The 20,003-nt window shown below is 38.3% G+C and overlaps 2 protein-coding genes across 4 annotated transcripts in view; one reads left to right on the top strand and one right to left on the bottom strand.

The window, feature by feature from the left end:
• Positions 1 to 3,806, bottom strand: part of SERPINI1 (serpin family I member 1) — a 52,271-nt gene extending 48,465 nt beyond the window's left edge. The window contains exon 1 of one of the 3 annotated variants that reach the window (XM_005146868.4): positions 3,714 to 3,806. The gene's annotated coding sequence lies outside the window, so the exon portion shown is untranslated. Of the gene's footprint in view, positions 1 to 2,668; positions 2,722 to 3,212; positions 3,441 to 3,713 lie in introns of those variants that run through there. The other 2 variants (XM_031047104.2, XM_031047103.2) reach the window with 2 other exon arrangements.
• A 170-nt stretch (positions 3,807 to 3,976) lies between these two features.
• PDCD10 (programmed cell death 10) lies at positions 3,977 to 17,298 on the top strand. Its single transcript, XM_034063744.1, has 8 exons — positions 3,977 to 4,130; positions 10,589 to 10,800; positions 11,354 to 11,407; positions 12,751 to 12,868; positions 13,513 to 13,639; positions 14,014 to 14,092; positions 14,401 to 14,483; positions 16,814 to 17,298. Exons 2-8 carry the CDS (start codon positions 10,705 to 10,707, stop codon positions 16,893 to 16,895), a joined length of 639 nt encoding a protein of 212 aa, XP_033919635.1. The 5' UTR covers positions 3,977 to 4,130; positions 10,589 to 10,704; the 3' UTR covers positions 16,896 to 17,298.
• The last annotated feature ends 2,705 nt before the right edge of the window (positions 17,299 to 20,003 follow it).

Below are 20,003 nucleotides of genomic sequence, written 5' to 3'. Positions count from 1 at the left end.
CAGTGTTACCAGACAACTTCCAGCATACATCTGATTTTGGATAGGCTGAAGCATAAGCAGATGAGTGTGTGCATGTGTACAAGACTAATAGAAACAAAATTTAAGCTTTTGGTTCTAAAATGATAAAGTTGTGTAGCTTTACTGATTAGCAAATACACAGATTATTTTATCTACATTTATATTTAGTGCAATATGCAAGTACGGTTTTAGAAATAGTATTTAGGGGAGGGAAAGTGAAGAGAGATGATACATCGTTCTACAGTGAAGTCAGGAAACTTAAGTTATTTCATGTAGAAATTCATCCTACTTGAATACTCAGAGTATGGCAGTGCTAAAGAGATCTTCTCCAACACAGATTGCCTTACTAATGATTGTATTAATGTATTTACACTATATACATAAAAAAATATTCCTACTGTGACTGATGCAAGTTACTTACATCCCTGTAATTTTGTACTGCTTTAAATATCAAGTGAAGTGGGAAATTAAGTCCAAAACTTTACAGTTATTATGTGGGATTACTTTTTTTGTCATGAAATGGCCAGCATCATTATAACCAGCACAATTTTATGAAGACATTTAAAGAAAAAGAGGTTCTGTCAAGTCAATGATTCACAGTTCAGCAAGTATTTCCTTCTCTCCTGCAGGAATACATTACATTATATCTTCCCCACCCAAGTTCCGATACTTCTTGTCATCCAGTTCACAAGACAGCCAGTACTCAGAAGACATGAATTAAACTAAAGAATTTAAAATACGTTTCCAAGTTTAACTTTCCTCCAATGGTCTTTAATTCATTTGAATAAAAATACAATGTTCTCACTGTTCACAATTGACTATATAGATGTCTTTCCCTACTATCTGCCCATTATACTGATGTGCAATCAGATACACTGATATGCAAGTATATAAAAAGAAAAACAGACTTTTTAAAGCCATGTTTACACACCAATTTTTAACATTATTTTTGAACACTAAACATTTATTAAGATGAGGACAGCCTAAAGACTCCATATAAGACAGATGTACCCTATATTAATTTGTATTCAGCTTGTGTTTTACAAAGACAGGATAAGGTACTGCCTACACAGAATGTGGATTGTCAGAAATAATTTTAAAAGGTATTCAGCCACGACAAAAGAATGTGTCTTCATGGATGGTGAGCAACCAAAAAACAAATTTGAAATTTTTAAGTGGAAAAAGGAAAAAAAAAATAGATGTTAGTTGAAAAGGTCTTTAGTGAGTTAAAAGTAGCTAGATCTTGATGTGAAGAATCCTACCAGCACTAACCCCTGTCCACTAATACATTTTGAAACAGGTAAGATTAGAAGACAAATTAAACTGTGCATAAACATGACATTTACATCTACAGAATAAATTTCAAGAGCTGCTACAAAAATGTAGTGTTCCTAGAGCTCTGCTAGACTACATATGTATGTATACACATTCTTCCATATGACAGAAGAGAAGAGATAACGAGACACAAGTCTTACCAACACAAAACCACACCAGCATCTCCCAAAGGAAGCAAATCACTTAGCAGCTCAGAAGTACATTAATCTCAGTCCATTTTTTAATCAACTGGAGGCAGCAGCACTGTAGCTAAGGCATGCAGGAGGCAGAAAGACACACAGTGTATGGTGTGGTTTCATCAATGAATATGAAAGTAGATGAGTGACAACTTCATGAATACTTCCACATACACGTGAGCAAATCATTTACTAAAAATAGTAAACAGGGAGACAAAGTCAAAGCTAATTTGAAAACCCAAACTAAAACTCAGTTTGAGAATGTGAACATGCAGAACAGACAGTCTTGTGAAGTTAAGTTTTGGAATTCATAACTTCATTTAACAGCAAGCTTAACATTGCCATAAGCCTTCACCTTGTACTACTTCTTCAGTTGCCCTGTGTAACTGTAGACAACCCATACCTTAAAGATCAATCATTCCTACTTCCTCTCTTCTTTCCTTGGCAATTATTCCTCACCACACTAAGCCAATCAACAATACTCAAAAATACAATGGTCATAAAATAGGAAAATACGAATCTGGTCTGCTTTAAGAAAAAATAAGTTAAGAAAAAAGACCAACCAACTAACCAAAAAGAACACCACAAATCTCCCCCCTCCCCCAGAAAAAAATCCCCTCAACACAACAAACACACAAGACACAGACACAGTCTAGGAGAGTATCACAAAACTGAAGGAGAAGAATAACAGACTATTTTACATTTTAGCACCTGTAGGAGTGCAGCTTTGTAGATTTATACTAAAACACACTAATTTCACTGAAAGGATAAAATACCCTAGATATGATTGGCTCAGTCCATGCCATCAATTTTGGTAAACATCTCTTACCTGAACAGAATGGCATAATTTTCCATTTTCCATTAGACTAAAGTACTGATCACATCAAAACCAACAGGAAATGGGAAATCTGAGACTGTAGGAGATTAATAATGCACAATTCATACACACCATGCAGGTTTTAAGTAGCCCTTTAATGCTAAAAGGTGTGGAGTTATCTGATATGAGATCACACATGGACCTGATTAAAACAAAACACGGTGGTGTGCAGAGGAAAAAATTCAGTGCACATAATAAAGTGTAACCAATGCAAGTGCCTTTCTCTTTTCCTTTTTACTTCCTAGCCGACGTTCTTGCTCACCTAAGTGAAGGTAAACATACACGGATACATGCACAAGATCTGTCCCACAGGCGTCAGTCTTCTTCCCACTTTGCCACTGCAGCACTGCGGGAAGTTACAGACAACGTTTGACAAGTTTAACACTTTTGCTTTTCATTCACGTGTTCGCATTGGAATTTGTGCGTCTTAAGTTTAGGTAGCGCTTTTCAGGATTTAAAAAAAGAAGCGAGTTTTAACACGGATACAAATCCAAAACTGAGTTAACACTTTAACAACTGAACTAATTTAAAATAAAACTTAAAACTTTAAATCTGAAAGCTTACCGGTAACACAGTTACCTCAAAAATTAAGTAAACACAAGTTTATTTTTTTGAACACCCGAAAGAGCAAACGCTACGGACACGCATGCATCCTGCAGATTACCGACCAAGCGGGCAGACAAGCATGCCATACGCGAGAGAAACCCCACACCAACATCACGGTCACGGGTAGAAAGGGTCCAGAAAAGCCACGAAGACCCATCCACCACTGCCGGGTTTTTAGGAACTCCCACTACAACACTCACCGCAGACTAACTCGAGAACCGAGCGCTCCCACTCAGGCGCGGCCGCCGCCGAGCGGGGCTGGGGGCGCCGCGGCTCCGCGGAGGCGGCAGCCACCTCCTCCCCGCCGCTGCCAGCAGACAGAAGCGGAGACGATGGATGACGGAGCACCTGCAGGTATTCCGAGCTCTGTTTCGCCTGCTCCGAAGTTCTCCCACCGGCGGGAAGGCACCTCGGTTCCCAAAAGCCGCCACTGCCCCCGCAACGGGCGAAGCCGCCCTCCCTTCAGGCGCTAACGGAACACCGCTACGGCGGCCCCCGCGCGGCGCGAACCCGGCTCGGGCTACTGTTAACGGCCAGCAGTCCCCTCACGCTCCAGCACAGGAGCTCCTCCGCGCAGCTGCCACCTCCAGCCCAACACGCGCGCCGAAACGGAGCAGCAGAAAGCTGCGCTCAAGTAATAAACCAGAACAGCCGCCACCCAGCACATACAGCCCCAGCGGCACAGGAACGCGCTCACTCACCAGCCGGGTGACAGCCACCACACCCCCGCCCGCTGCCCACTACCCCTCCGCAGCACACGCCGCTCCGGGATCCGCCGCGGCTGTGCAACCGCTACCACCGCTCGGGTAGTCTCAACACCCAGCACAGGCTCCGCCTCCCCCCCCCGGCTTCCCCCTCGCCTGCCTCACGGTCCGATTGGCAGACTCCACCGCCTTCTCCCCGCCTGTCTCCGCCCCTGCTCCGATACCGCGTAGCATTGTGGGGCTTGTGGTCGCCGGTAGTGGACTACACAGTCCAGGGGCCCGCGCGGCTGCCGGTTGTTTCCGGACAACGCCTGGTGTGTGGTAACAGCCGCGGACGCTTCCTCTTCGCTTGTGCTTCCGGTGTGGCGGTGGAGCTCACTCGAGAGCTTCGAAGGCTCTGTGGGCTGGGGGGAGGTGAGGTGCTGCACTGTGCCTTGCCACGGTCCTGCTCTCCGTGCGGACCCGCGGGGCAGCGAGTGCGTTTGGGGGGTGGCGGGTCTGCGGGTGTGTGCGCGCATGGCCTGGCTCACTCTTCAGGGCTGCGCCGCGTTAGAAGCATTAAAACTCTTCCCAGTAGCTGGGCCAAGCTTAGGGAGGTGGGCGGAGGACAGCGCGGGCTGGGGGGGACGCTGGTAGGTCTCGCCGCAGGTGAGTGCGGCCTCGGCTCTCGCCGTGTGCAAAAGACGGGGGAGGGGATGCCCTTCCTCGCCCTGACATGGAGCGGGTCCGGCCCTGCCGGGTGTGCTACCCGTTTCGTTCGGCCCCAGGGCGGGGGCGCAGCGGCGTGAGAGCTTGTCCTTGTCCCTGCCCTTCTCGTAGCTCTCCCTTCCCCGGCTCTATGAGTGCTTTTGCGTTCTCTACGGGGTATGGGGGAGCTGGCCGGGTTGAGCCTCCTCGGCCTGGCTGTCCTGCGCTGCCTGGCCGGTCTCGAGAGGGCGGCCGGGGGCGACGCCTGAGCCCGGGCACGGTAGGCCCGGATGTGTATTATTTTTAGCTCGTCCTCATGCCGGAACAGAGCGATGTCAGGTGGCTGCGGCAAGTGCCAGCGGCGCGGTTGGTACCTCCTCAGGTGAGGGGGAGAAAAAGGTATCGCGGGTCCTTCCCGCAAACTTGGCGGCTCCAGGGCCGCAGCGCACCGCAGCAGAAAGTGAAACTACCGGGCAGAGACAGCAGGTATTCTGGGCTGTCTTCCTCCTGGTAACCCAACTGTCTGGGGAGACTTAAGTCCCATTAAGTCCCATTAAGTTGCTAACTTAACTGGTGAGTTGGGTTAGTTCATTTTCCATAGATTACACATGCAGGTGTGTGGCTGAAACCTTGGGCTAGATTTCTGCTGATTCACTTATCAGAGGGACTGATTGTTCTCTGGTGTTTGTTTACTTTTTGGAATGTATTTTTATGTTTGAAACTGTGGCTTTATCAAAGCTGTGTTTGGTGGAGTGATAGCTTTACTTTCACAGTCCCAAAAAGGAAGAAAACCAAACAGGGGTATACTGTTGTAATTACATATGCTCTGAACCAGAACTTGTTTCAGTTATACGATGTCATAATTGGAACGTAGCTACCCGGTGTAGTTGGGGTGCAGTCCAGGAGGTGATAGTTTCTCATGTGGTAGGCAGACCCAAAAGCTGGGTGTTATTCGGATAGACTAAATCAAAATAAAAGTTCAACATAGCAAAAAAAAAAAAATAGACATTATTTTAAGTCTGACATCAGAGTAGGCTTGGATTTTGGTTTTTTTCTTTTAAGTTAACATGATTCTAAAAATAGATATATTGGGTTTATTGCAAGCTCGTGTGATTTTTGAATTAGTCATACAAATTGTTCTTACAATAGTAAAATGCGTTAGTAGTTATGCTTTGTGAGAGTGAACTCAAATGTAAGTGGCTATTATGTGTGTGATGTTTGAAAACTGCGTATCTCTATTGAGGTATATTTAAAACTTCAGTGATATTTTTCTGATAACATTCTTTTTATTAACTCTTCAGTGAAACTGCTGGGTGTGCTAGTAGAGTATGGGATCAGAGTAGTAGAATAATTTAAGAAAAAAGCTTCTTGTTATTGATTTTAAAATACCGAGGTTGTTGTTATTGTAACAGTTGATCTATATGCTAACTCAATTCAGCCATCCTGGCATGAAGTCACTTCAGTTTTTAAGAGGAGCATAGTTCTGTATATGAAGCACAAAGATTTTAAGCTTCATACCATAAAGTTATGCAATGAGAAATAATTGCAAACTATAACTGAAATACAGTGCTAACAGGTAAGTTACTGTCTCACAAAGAAAAAGAGTAAAAATAGGAGCCAAGCTCTTTGATTCTGAATTTAGGATAGAATTTATGCTGGTGTTTCCATTCCCCTGCTCTTTCCTCCTCAAATTATTTTTTTCTGGTAACTTGGGTCTCAGATCAGGTTAAAGGTAAAACCTCTTTTTGAATTCTCAGTGCAAAAAGAGGAGCAAAACTTCTTGGTAGGAAGGGATAGCCTTTTCTAGCAGGAATAGAGCTGTAGTTTTTGCTAGAAGCCAGACATTTAAAAAACATTCTGGTAGATCATTGCCTTGGGCCTTGTTTCTCGTAAGTATTTTTCTAAAAAAACATATTAATGTCTACACTCTTAAAGCTTTTGAGATCTAAGGTGGAGCCTGGAGAAGGGAATAGAAATAATATCAGTGCTAAGGTAGATCAGCTGATGACATAACTAAAGATTGAAATCCTGCCGATTGATGTCTAAGGTGTGTGATATTTTAAAATTCTTAAGAAGTTGTAATCATGAGACTCTGCTCTCTTTAAACACTGTTTCAAAAGATAGTGTTAAATGAACACCTTTCTTTGATGGGTAACTTGCTTGTTTTCACACTGACCAATGAGCACATGTGGCTCTGGGAAAGACTACTGCACTCTGTAGTCATACTATGCTGGTTATATTCTTGTGAAGTCGTTCTGCAGTTCTGCTACTTGATGCAGACCAAAAGTCTGCCAGTAAATGACACAGAGAAAGCAAATTACCATCTTAAGTACTGATAGCAGTAGTTGTAGGTTTTGGTAAGCATGGTGGTTTTTTGCTGTTAACCTTTTTTGGCTTACCGGAAGCTTATCTTAACGTAGGACTTTTTCCTTATAAAGTTCAGTTGAATGCAATAAAATGCCATTGGATGGCTTTGGGAGAAAAGATCTATTACAGAATCCTTCCGAACTAATTCCTCATCTAAAGCGTACCAGTTCTTTTGGTTGCTGAATAGCTGGGATGATAATCTAGTGCTGGAGCTTAAGGGGTAGAATGTAAGATTTACACTGACAGTGAGAATAAATTCTCCATGTTTGTACATCTCTTGGAATCCAGCTTGATGTGTTTGGTGGTTTAAGTCTGAGCAGACAGGATTATATTAACTGGCACCTTAGCAGAGTTTTCTAATTTAGATGCACTTTAAATTCTCTGTACCTCCTGTACATGCTCTCTGATGGGTGATTTCATCTGATGTAGCATGAAGCATGGTCCTAATTGCACATACACGGATTTGAATGTATGGGATCATTGTAACAAAAAAAGATAGCCTTGCATGCAGCAGTATCTTGTCTTCTGATACAGAGAATCTCCTTGTCTCACTTGTTTTTCCCCTTACCTCCGACCAATAAACAAGTTTACCAGTACAATAACACCTTTTTGCTTCTTATTTTTACCAGGATTTTCTGAACAGCATGATAATGTTTTGCTGTTCTAATAGATCACGTTTTCACAGAATCTTCTTCCATTTTTTGAGAATATTAAAAAAAAAACCAACCCAATTGTCAGATGAAAGGATGATAAACTCATAGCAAATGAAGGACACTTTTGAGATGACAGTGAACTGAAGTTAAGCTTTTAGAAGACAGTGTTGTCATAAAGTTTGGCAACTATGCAGCTTACTGACTGCTTTTGATCACATACCAAAAGAAATACTGAAATCTTCTAGTTGCTGCATGATAATGTGTGTTAAACTTTGGTGTTAGTTAGGCCATTCTGAAGGCTAGTGGACTTCTGATAATTGATACAATCTATCTAAATAATAGAATGGAAATTTCAGTTTTCATGGAGATTGGATCCATAGACCTTCTTTAAAGGTATATGCATGTGGTTTAGTGCAGCTATGTCAGACTCTTTCTGTAATGCAAATAAATGGGTTTGGGATTTGCTTTCTTTATTTATTTATTTTTAGCTTGATTTTTTTAATGTTATTATTCCTGCTATGTAACACTAACAGAGATTGCAGTGTATCCAACTTACATCTGTCTGCAAAGACAAATAGTGTGGCAATGTTGATAGTCACTTACTTGCATGACACCATGTCACTACTTAGTGTATCTTCTGGAAAACGGGAAGATTTCTGGAATAATGACCAGTGTGATATATTGAATATATTTTTATATGCTGGCATCAAAACTATTTGATGCTCTTACGTGTTTTTTTGTGTGCATGTATATTTAAATCTACCTATTCAGTCAGGACACTTGGGTCTTTTGTGTTAATATAAACTCAAAGTTTTATGTTTTGTTTGAAGAGTTTCAGTGTCTGCTGGTGATAGATGGTGTATAATATTTTTTGAATGGGGGGGGAGTTAACTATCATGGTTTAGTAACAGTAGCTTATTGCTCTTCAGGAGAAAATGAGTTCTTCCTGGTAGTCCACAATGTAATAGGTTTTCGTCATCATAAAAAAATCCATCATTTCACTTAGTATTTCCTTTTCTTTGTGGATACTGATAAACCATAAAAACAAAGTAATTATATCTACTGATTATTTTGTCCTGTTTTGCCCTTCCTGCTATGATTAAAAAAAAATCTTTTGGGTAGATTAGAACAATGTTCAGTGATCTCTAACTATTTAAAAAATTTATTCTGAAATTGCAGTTCTCTAGATAAAAACATGCAGTAAATTCAGTATGTGAATGCAATCATCAGTGGTGTTTGTTAGTGTAGTATCTTGAGTAAGTATATATTTTTACTGAACTTCCAGAAATGCAGAATTAAACAGTAAACCAAATAGCTCTTCTTCCACCCTGCCCCTTACATGCCAGAGTCTTAAGAGCAAAGAATGTGCATGTATAATAAATGGGACAGCTTGTACTTGCAGTTGTGAGTGAAAACTTGTTCAGACAAGTTCCCCCTCCCCCCCAATGTGAGTAGATCTTGCATGAATTTATTTAAGTCTGAAATATGTTCTTTAGAGAGACTCAACTTTTTGAGGAATTATGGATATTCTTTTGTAATCTTCCACGTTCCTGACAGCCATAAAATATCTGCGGATAGCTGATGGAAACTGGAGAGTGCTAATTTTTGCAATTCCATCCATGTGGGCATGTTTTATCTATACAGCCTCTTTTAAAAATCTTGCTAATTGTGTTCTGTGGCTTTAGGAATCTGCTCATGTATGTCATGTTGAAAGGCTGGAACAGTAAGAGAAACAAAAATGATATTTTGCAATAAATAGTCCATGTCAGGAGACTTTTTTATAAAAAGCTACTGCTTATAACTATAGTCATGTTAAATTTAACTTCAGATTGTTTTGTAACTGTTGGCTGTTTCTGTTATATGACCAGTTCTTCACTTGATTTCTCACCTTTGGGTGCATTCATGTTGCCTAATCATGTGTTACGATGACACAAGCAAGATATTTGTAGTTATCACAAGTTCTTGTCCATGCTTACTGTGATAAGTAACAAATTTCACTTGTATAATTATAGCTAAACTCACATATTTAACCTGCCTTGGGCAAAAAAGAATACCTATTCTTCTGTTTAAACAACCTGAAGATTTTTAGCCAGTGCAGGGCATAATGAGGAATGTAGCTTGAAGAGACAATCTTGGCATTTTTTAACTTCTTCAAACTACTGGGAAGTTATATTGATCACTGTGGTAGCTTCTGCTGCTTCTTAGAAATGTCAGTTTTTTTCAGTTTTTACTAAAATACCAATAAAATCAATACCTGAACATACAAATGCCTGATATCTGAAGCTTGTTAGCTAGGAAACCGCCAAACTTACTTAGTCCATTAAATACTGTAAGGAAATATAAACTTTATTCCTGTCTTGGACTTCAGGTCTTTGAACTCAATTATGTTACATAAAACATTTTAAAAGAATCTTATGAATGAAAAATGTAGGCTGTAACAATAATTTCTTATGAGCTGTAGGGTGACATTTTTGCTTTTCCAAATAATTTCTGGGCCTGAGCAATGATCACTCCATGTCAGATATGGTGAGCTGGGCTGGGTGGAGAACTTCTAAAACCTAGGTTCAGTTAGTGAAATAATAATTTTCTGTGGAGCTAGTACAGCTGTCAATACAACCTCAGTGGAAACACAACTGAAGACTCTTGCTTGTGTAAAACCAAAGTAGTATTCAGAATTTAAATGGGTAGGAAGCAGGCACTGATCCCCAACAGAATCACAGCTTGTTGCATATGCAAAAATATGGAGTATTTATAGGTAGTTTTCATGTTAGTTGTCATAATGCATCTGTATGAGGTTTGGGTTTACAGCATGTAATGCATTTCGAGCTTTTTCTATATGTGAATTGTTAGGAACCTGATGCTGTTGCTCATGAGTGGTAGCAAGATTTTTGTAATATCAAATAAAATCACTTCTTTCAGGAAAATTAATTCCATAAGAACTTGAAGGTGGTAACTCTTTAAAATATCTGTTCACTTAATAGATTTAAATTAGCGTTTTGAAGTTACGTGAAGTAGTCATTCTGTATTAACTCATATAGTAAGTAATTCCTAGTTTCAAGGCAATAATAAACTAATGCTGTTCTGTCCTTTTTCATTTTTAGAACCTGTCAGTCATGACCATTCATAACTGTTTGTTGTTTTTTTTTTTTTCTTGCACAACATAAGGACAATTTATTTTTCAAGTTCAAGTATTCTGGCACAACAAGGAGAAAGAAGAAACATTTCAGTGAATGAGGAGTTTTTTGCTTCTATAGTGTTTTCCTTGAGAAGTGGGTCTTTGAATGAGGATGACAATGGAAGAGATGAAGAATGAAGCAGAGACCACTTCTATGGTTTCCATGCCTCTCTATGCTGTTATGTACCCTGTCTTTAATGAGGTAAGCTACACTTTGCTTTAGAATGTAAGAATCCCCTTCACACTGGGAAATGTGATCACAATACTGGGTTGCTCATCTTGATTGGGAAAGCTCTATCTAACATCATCTTATTTCTGTGCATTGTTTGCCCCTGATCTTTTTTCTTAACCTCTTACAGAGGATTGTCACAAAAATGCTAGGTCTGGTATTCTATGGGAGAAAGTAACATGCAATTGAACATGTACCTGTAAACAACTTAATACATTTTAATTTTACTGCTAACTAAATAGGATATTTGGATTTTTGTGAGTATCAGAGGTTATCAAAATATTCTCAAAAGCTTCTGTCAGATTTTTGCTGTAGACTAGATAAATGCAAAACTCTCCCAGTGACATGTTTGATTTTTGGTTTATTTGGGATTCATTTTATAATATCTCTCCCTCAAATGAGACCAGTAGTTTGAATGCATGTCAATTCCCTTTTTCATTATGATGTGTAAGGCAAGGCATGACTACTTGATTCATGTTGTTCTGATAACATTAGAATTGATAATAACTCTAAACTTTTATTGCAGCTAGAAAGAGTAAATCTATCTGCAGCTCAGACACTGAGAGCAGCTTTTATTAAGGTGAGAAATAACTTGTATTGAAGAATGATTGTTTAAAAAGTAAACCACATATGATGAAGCTACATATTCAGCTGTCTTGTTCCCTTGTGTCTTTGTGTTTGAAGTCTGCATCCTTGATGCAGTAGTCATAAAAATAAAGTGGACAGTTGCATGGACTGTAAGTCTGAGATGTACGCAAATGTTACAAGAAGAAATCTGAATGATAAAACATTGAGCAATTTTAAACAAATAAAAACCTGCCTTCTTCATGTAGTACAAAAACTTAAATGTGGAATTAAGGATAATAAACTTAGTCCAAATGTAAGATTATGTAGAATAGATAGGTGCTTTGAGAAACAGGCAGGTAGCAGACCTCAAAAATGGTTTACAAAGTGATTGGTAATAGGTTTGGGTTTTTTGTTTTTTTTTTTTTTTTTTTTGGATAAATTCAATGTATTTACATCCAGCAGTAAATGGAAAAAAAATTTTCCTAGCTTTTCTGTTATATTCGTAGAGTAAAACCACAGATATTCCTTTATATTGCTTTATTGAAATAGTGATCTTTTGAAAACCTTTAAACAAGAATAATTGTAGACATGACATATCTTAACATGTGACCTGTGCAGCTAAGTAACATTTTCCTGTTTCTACACTTAGGTTTAAATCTACCTAGACAGTCTTTTGGCTCAAGGAGAGCTCATAAAAGTTAAATGCTTTTACAGCAGGTGGTAGAGAGCTTTACTGAATGCAAATACTTTAAAAACTGAGATATTGGTAGAAATGGCAGCAGTAGCTGAAAAAACCTCACACCTTCATTCGACACAGCAGTGCTTTTTGTTAACAGCACAGGTAGTCTAGTGTAGCTTTACTTAGCTGTGTTGTCAGTCAGAAGGTTGGGAATTTTTTTGTTTGGTTGACTAAAAAGAACCCCAAGGAATTCCAAGATGATGTTTGAGCATATGATATGATTTGTAAGTGGCACATTTATAAAACACTACGTGGGAGATGGGGCAGTAGCACCTGTGTTTGAATTAATTCCCAGTGGATACAATATCTTTGTCTCAAAGTTTAGTGTTCATGAAAATTAAATAGAATACAGAATTCCATTAAAAACTTCATTACTCAAGTTGAAATGAGTGGAAGGGCTTATTGGAAAAATTGTTTATACAAAACCTCTGATATAATCAAAGAAAATAGATGTAGTGAAAGAACGGTTTTCAATACAATTTGCTATTCTAAAGCCATTAGAAAAGTTTTTAGCAAACTCTTGCAGTATAGGAAGCAAGTTATATGAAAATCTTCCTTTGTGCTTGCAATATTCAGGTACTGCATATTTAAGAATAAAAATTTTCTTTGCCATACAGGCTGAAAAAGAAAATCCAGGTCTTACACAAGACATCATTATGAAAATCTTGGAGAAAAAAAGTGTGGATGTGAACTTCACAGAGTCTCTTCTGCGTATGGCAGCTGATGATGTAGAAGGTAATATCTCTTATGTTGAATAAGTATCTTTTTAATTACACTATTAATAAGGAACATATATTTCTCCATGCGTGTTTTCAGAAGAGGTTATTTGTTTCTTCATGGACTTTTGTTTCAGCATGGTAGTAGAATATTTGTATTTTCTGAATAACTCTTTTGGAGAAGCTTGATCTCCTTAAAAAACATACTTGACTAATAAGAGAAGGAAAACAAGTATTTGTAACTATATGTGTGTGGGTGCATAATTTACCTTTTTTAATATTAATAAACAGAAAATAAAACTTATATGGAATTTAATACTCACTTTCCTTCGCTTCATGTTAAAAGCAGCAGTTACACTGTCAGAGAAGGGGAGTATACAGTAGGCTTTAGTAAGTTATTTTAATGCTACATTTGGTTAGTGTCTTCAGTGTCTCAAAATAAGATGGACTCTCTTTCCAGCTTCAATAATAAAGATTATTGTTGCACTGTGTTTCTGCTGATGCAGTGTGTATTCACTGCAGTTTACTGGTCATGGCTCTTTCTGAGCTATTCACCTTCAAATGTAACTTGGCAATACTGATGCGTTTTGTGAAGTTGTGTTTCTAGTGTCGCTAGATACTTGAGGAAGCATAATAGTCTTTTTAATATGTTGTTCTTGTTAGAGTATATGATTGAAAGGCCAGAACCAGAATTCCAAGATCTTAACGAAAAGGCACGAGCACTTAAACAGATTCTTAGTAAGATTCCTGATGAGATCAATGACAGAGTGAGGTTTCTTCAGACAATCAAGTAAGTACCATATTATGTATTTTTCTGCAGATAGTGGGGTAAAATTTTTCATGAATATTCAAATGCTGTAGGAGATGCTAGCAACACTGTTCCCGTTGGAAAAGAGCATTATCCTCGCTTATAAAATGAGGATAAAGAGAGAGTTGAGGATTTTTGATGGGAGCTCCACATTACTAGGCTGAGTTTCATTTGCTGATTCCTAGTTTGAATTTGTGTTTTGCTGGTCTATGTCTTTGCATTTGGTCTTGCTACATCCTGTCTGATTCTTGTTTTGTAGGCTGTTGTAAAAAGTATTTGACTACTAGGAGATTAAATTCTGACATTTAAATAGGGTAGCTTAAGAATATGACAACTATTTTTTTATTGCCAAATAGGGACATCGCGAGTGCAATAAAGGAACTTCTTGACACAGTAAATAATGTCTTCAAGAAATACCAATACCAGAACCGGCGGGTACGTGCAGTAACTCCTTTTACACAATATTTTTTAATAGTATAAGAAGAAGCATATTTTTTTGATTACAGGATGAATAGGAGAGCTTAAATGGTCAATGGCATAACAGTCCTGTTAAAGTATTGTATGATAGGTCCTGGTAGTTTAATAGTAAAAGGATAATTTCTCTGCATGTTTTTTTGTAAGAAAATAAAATTTTTATGCCTAGCATAATGTTAGCCAATCTTCTTGCCAGTTTAACCTCAAGATTCTCACTGTAGTCCACAGTATGTGAACTAAGACTGCTCCTTGTGCTTCTGTTTTCTTAGGCACTTGAGCACCAAAAGAAAGAGTTTGTAAAATACTCCAAAAGTTTCAGTGATACTCTGAAAACGTATTTTAAAGATGGAAAGTAAGTATGTTTTTGTACTAATATTTTACATAATTAAAGGCCCTGTTGACTAATGGGAAACTAGGACAATCTGTGGGGTGTAAGCTACCTTCTTAAGAACCTACCTAATTTTTTTTCTCACCTGTGTCCACAGACCATCATGTCTGGTTTAAAAGACTTTTATTCATTTTGTAATGCCTTTAAGGAAAGGAAACTTTGTTAAATGCACCACCATACAACACCCATGTTCAGTAGTAGCTTTGAACTTGAATATATAAAGTTAAATTTCATGACTTTGTGTGATTTTTTTTTGTGTATATATAAGGACAAAAACTTATGTATTGAATAAATGAAAAACTATTTTTTTGAAATACCATTTGTAAGAACTAAATATCTGTGCAGTGTTCTCCTTGACTTACATTTGTATTGTCCTTTATAACTCATTATAGTGCTTCATAGTATTTTGAATTAGCTGATTAATCTTTTCATTTGAACATTTTAGCCTTCAGACTGAGGCTTTTTTCAGGTCTTTCCCCTGGATTTTCAAGCCACTGTTGTGTGTTTCACTGTAGTGTCTGTTTAGGGTGAGCATATACCCCCCAAGATTTTTTATGTTTTAAAGATCATAGACCCATAGAATGGTTTGGGTTGGACTGACTTTCATGTTCGGTCTTGTTGAGCTTGGCTAAGAGCACTCAGGGAGTGGTGCATTACTAAAGGAGAGAGAACTCTTGAAGCCAGCTCTGAATACTACCTTGCTCCTGTCAAAGCATTCTTTTTTTTTTTTTATTGTTAACGAAATCAGGGCTGAATTTGATGATACCAAGGTCTAAATTTCTTTCTGGTAGCTCTGTGATTACTTAATAGATGTATAAGTAAATTTACACATGAACTAGGTCTAAATAATCTCAGTTGATTAGAAAACTATTTGACTGAAAAAATGGAGAAAGGGATGGATATGTTATGCTTGTACCCCAACCATACTGAGAGAGACAAGTTTTATTTAGCCCTATATGAACCAAATGCTGTGCTGCACATTGTAGGGATAAGCTTAAAATGTTAGGTATTATCAGTATTGCAAGAAATTCCAGGTAGGGCTTGTATTTCATATCCTTGTGGAATCAGAAGTAATTTAAATCTGAACTGTGCATTGAAGTTGCTCTCTTCCCACCAGAAGATATCAGCACTAAATAAAAGTTATGCTCACAGATGTCATTATTGAGCTGAAAAAGTGACTCCACACCTTGTTCTTAACAAAAAATATCTAAAAGAGTATGTTGCTTCCATATGCATGCTTGCTTTCTTGAGGGAAGAGTTGCAAATTCTGAAATTACTAGGGGATGAGGTGTTCAGCTTTGAAAGAACAGGTGTTTAACGATCATCTGCTCCACTCTTAGCTAAAACCCCAGAATAAATGATTGAGATGTCAATGATGGTTGAGAGCCAAAGTCTTTAAGTTCTAGCCAATAAACACAGTCTTTCTAAGATTAACAATGCACATAAGTCTGCCAGCAGTAAGCTTTAGATAGATCATGATACGGTAAAACATCAATATGCTTCCTAATTGCAGAGCTTAAATGCCAGTATATTTATTTGCCCAAACTTAATGATCCATTTGACTTGGGGGTGTTGGTCGATGAGAAAATGAACATGAGCCAGCAGTGTGTGCTTGCAGCCCCGAAAGCCAACCATATCGTGGGCTGCACCAAAAGGAGCGTGACCAGCAGGTCGAAGGAGGTGATCCTGCCCCTCTACTCTGCTCTCGTTAGACCTCACTTGGAGTATTGTGTGCAGTTCTGGTGTCCTCAACATAAAAAGGACATGGAACTGTTAGAGCAAGTCCAGAGGAGGGCCACGAGGATGATCAGGGGGATGGAACACCTCCTGTATGAAGATAGGCTGAGAAAGTTGGGGCTGTTCAGCCTGGAGAAGAGAAGGCTGAGTGGAGACCTCATAGCAGCCTTCCAGTATCTGAAGGGGGCCTACAGGGATGCTGGAGAGGGACTCTTCATTAGGGACTGTAGTGATAGGACAAGGGGTATCGGGTTAAAACTTAAGCGGGGGAAGTTTAGATTGGATATGAGGAAGAAATCCTTTACTGTAAGGGTGGTGAGACACTGGAATGGGTTGCCCAGGGAGATTGTGAATGCTCCATCCCTGGCAGTGTTCAAGGCCAGGTTGGACAGAGTCTTGGGTGATATGGTTTAGTGTGAGGTGTCCCTGTCCATGGCAGGGGGGTTGGAACTAGATGATCTTAAGGTCCTTTCCAACCCTAACTATTCTATGATTCTATTCTGTTGAATGAGATGTTTCTAAAAATGTCTGAAGCAGTGTCTTTCTCTTTTTAACAGGGCAATAAATGTGTTTGTAAGTGCCAACCGACTAATTCATCAAACCAACTTGATACTCCAGACCTTCAAAACTGTGGCCTGAAAACTGTATATGTTTAGAGTTGTACTTTTAAATGGTGAATAGGGTACCTTTATATGTAAATTTTAAAGTTTTGACTGTATAAATTATCAGCCCCTCTTGAGGGGCCTAATGCAGGATTTTGAATGGGATTATTACCATCTTACACCATATTTTTGTAAAACATTGTAGCTTAATCATAATCTCACAATGAAGATTTTGCATCACTTTTTGCTATTATCATTCTTTTCAGAATTATAAGCCAAAAGAATTTACGCCTTAATGTGTCATTATGTAACATTCCTTATAAGAATTGTAAATATTTGATGTTCTGTTTCTGACATTTTAACTTGAAAGCGGAAAACTGCAAGATTATGTATTTAACAATATTGGTGGCAAATATTCAATAAATAGTTTACATCTGTTAGACTGTCTTTTTGTATGTGAACAAAGATGCATAACTTGTCTTTTTGGAACCACAGAACAGTCATGAAATGGAAAAATGAAAATTACTCTGGTGCTTAAAGGTATTGGCAGTTCAAATGAGTATAGAATGAGGGGTTTTCCTTAAAACTGATATTTTTGACTCTGACCTAATACTAGATCAGAATACCAGATTCCATTAATGTCTTTGACAAAATAATAAAGTACCCCAGAAGTGATACATGCTTTTTGTTTTGATAGAAACCAAACCTCACTTCTTTAATTTTCTGTTGGAGATGAGTTAATGGGTTTTTACTCCTAGACTATTCAAAGGTTTTGAGCAGAAGATAAAATATATGCAACAGTGGGTGAATTTATTAAAAGTATTATGATAATTCTGTTTTATATTGGTACTCTTTTGGGAGGGAGGAGGAGAGAAGATAGAACTCTCCCAGGTAGCACTAGCGATATCTATACTATGCATGCCATAGGGCAACTTTTTTCAGGGCCTGAAATCATCTGAGACCTAGATTGACAAAATTTCCCAGTGTAGATGGTTAAGAACTGCGGATGGGCAGATTAAAATTTTATTATTGTGATTTCATGGTAATATTTCACAAGTTCTAATGAGTTTCTTGCATGCCCCTTTGAAGTGCACCTTGAGTTTATTTTTAAAAGGATCTTTGTTAGAATAAACTCCTGAAAGCTTTCAAAATATTTATGTGGCCATAACTAGTAAGTTTAGGGAACAAGGTGAAGCAGTTCATAAAAGCTGCACAAGCTGTTGCAAGAAGATGACTTCAGACTGAAAGAGCACAACTGTTACAGAACTATTCCTTGTTTAGGTATAAATGATGAAGAAAAGTTGCACCCAGACTTTTTTCACACACGGGCCTGGTGCTCTGTGGCTCATTCAGGTCAAGTGCCTTATCCAGAGTACAACAGATGGGTCTTTGAATTTGGTTATCTGCTTAAATGATCCAAAGGAGGAAAATGTGATCTGCAGCTCTCCAGAATGGCACTGGTTGTTCTGTGTATCTGTGCATGGAAGTGTTTCCTTGATGAAAGCATTGACTTTAGTGAAGTAACAATGTGAAGGAGAAAATTATGTAAAAATGAATTCTTGGGAATGTTTGTTGTGGACTTCTCAGTTACACGAAGCTGTAAACAGGACATGATCCTTAAAGCTTGCTGTTGAGGTAGTTTCCTGTTTTGATGGTGTCTCATGTTTACTAGCAAATTGAGCTTAGTAACATGACAAAGGGATGCATATACAATTTATGGCTAAAACTTTGTTATTTGTTAAAGCTTGTCATAATAAACTAATTTCTTGGGAAATGGTAGAAGAGAAGCAATGTTAGCAGCTACTAAGGAGGTAGTCTGACTGTTTGAGCAACATTTAGTTTGTATAGTTGAATTCTGTAAGTAAAAAGGTTGAGTGGTCTTCCTTGCAGATGATGTTAAGTCATAGCACCCAAGGGCTTCATGAAAACTAATACTCATGTAGAAGAAAGGGAAAGGCACCTGGAGTTTCTGATACTTCATTTGTCTTGAAAAGAGTGTGGGGAAGACTGCACCAGTGCCTGAAAAGGAAGGCATGATATCTTGGATTACGCTTCGTGAGTTGGACTTAATTACAGTAAAATTTAAAGGCTTTACTATCTTCGTGGTTTGGGTTTCAGTATCTAGTGTTGGGAATCACTAGTTGAATGATACTATGTTTATGTCTGTGAGCATAGTAAAAAAAGAAAAAAGGCCTTTATGAGTTGGGTTCCAAGAAAAGTGCTGTGTTATGTCCTAGTAATTCCTTGAAGTTAAAGAGGCTATCAAGAAATGAACTGTTGCTGCTCATCAGTTCTTCATAAAACCTTTATTGGGCAAAAGGTACCAAATACAGGGCTAAGCTTCAGGTAGTCTGGCCAATATCTTTTGTTTCATTTGTAACCTTCTGTGCTTTGGTTTTGTTGCCCTTAAGAGCAATGGAAAATAACTCATTGTAATCCATGTCTGGTAATGGGAAAACTTGAAAACTGATGTCTTCAGGTCACATTCCTGTGTGCAGAGAATCCATATCTACTGGTCTTACAAACTTCATTTTCCCCTGAGTATGAGCTGGGTATATGTCTGTCAAATTTTATTGTGGTTTTGCACTTTATTCAAGTTACCTGACTAGCAAAAGATGAGTATCTCGTAAGGATTTCTAATACAGCAGTTAGTGTTGCAAAATGCTATTAGAAAATTTCTGCTGTGAATGTGGATTATAATTGATACAATAATGTTAACATAGAGAAAACCAATCTAATAAAATAAAACTTTGTATATTTGTTAATGAAGCAAAGAAATGTCTTAATTGCTTGTTTTGATCTTTCTCAGCCTGTAAAGAAATGAAGAAAAGTTAGATTTCTGGCTAGAAGCTTCTTGTTTTAATCCTGATAAAAAGTTTTGTTTAGAAGTCTGTAAGAAGTGCCAGGTGCCCAGCACAATATAAACTTTATCTTGAGTTGACATAAAGTGGTAAGTATGAAATTTCATGGTGGTGTGGTGTCAGAACTTCCATTTATGAATGGAAGATGAGACAGTAGGATGAGATAGTACAAGTCTTGATTAAGCATTATCTTTGCATGTGATTGCCACTGAAGTGGTCCTTAATTTTCAGATTTTTTGCTGTATGTCCAGTGAAGGTGTGCCTTGTTATTCTGCAGGTAGTAT

Source organism: Melopsittacus undulatus, chromosome 6 (assembly GCF_012275295.1).
Source record: "Melopsittacus undulatus isolate bMelUnd1 chromosome 6, bMelUnd1.mat.Z, whole genome shotgun sequence".
Classification (NCBI taxonomy): domain Eukaryota; kingdom Metazoa; phylum Chordata; class Aves; order Psittaciformes; family Psittaculidae; genus Melopsittacus; species Melopsittacus undulatus.
Note: the sequence above shows the minus strand (reverse complement) of the source record. Positions and strands in the feature narration are given on the sequence as shown.

Excerpts from the sequence above, each read along its gene's own strand:
- PDCD10 (XM_034063744.1), top strand. The coding sequence starts at position 10,705 with ATGAGGATGACAATGGAAGAGATGAAGAATGAAGCAGAGACCACTTCT. Across the intron at positions 10,801-11,353 it reads TGTACCCTGTCTTTAATGAG|CTAGAAAGAGTAAATCTATC; the intron begins GTAAGCTACACT and ends CTTTTATTGCAG. Across the intron at positions 14,484-16,813 it reads ACGTATTTTAAAGATGGAAA|GGCAATAAATGTGTTTGTAA; the intron begins GTAAGTATGTTT and ends TCTTTTTAACAG.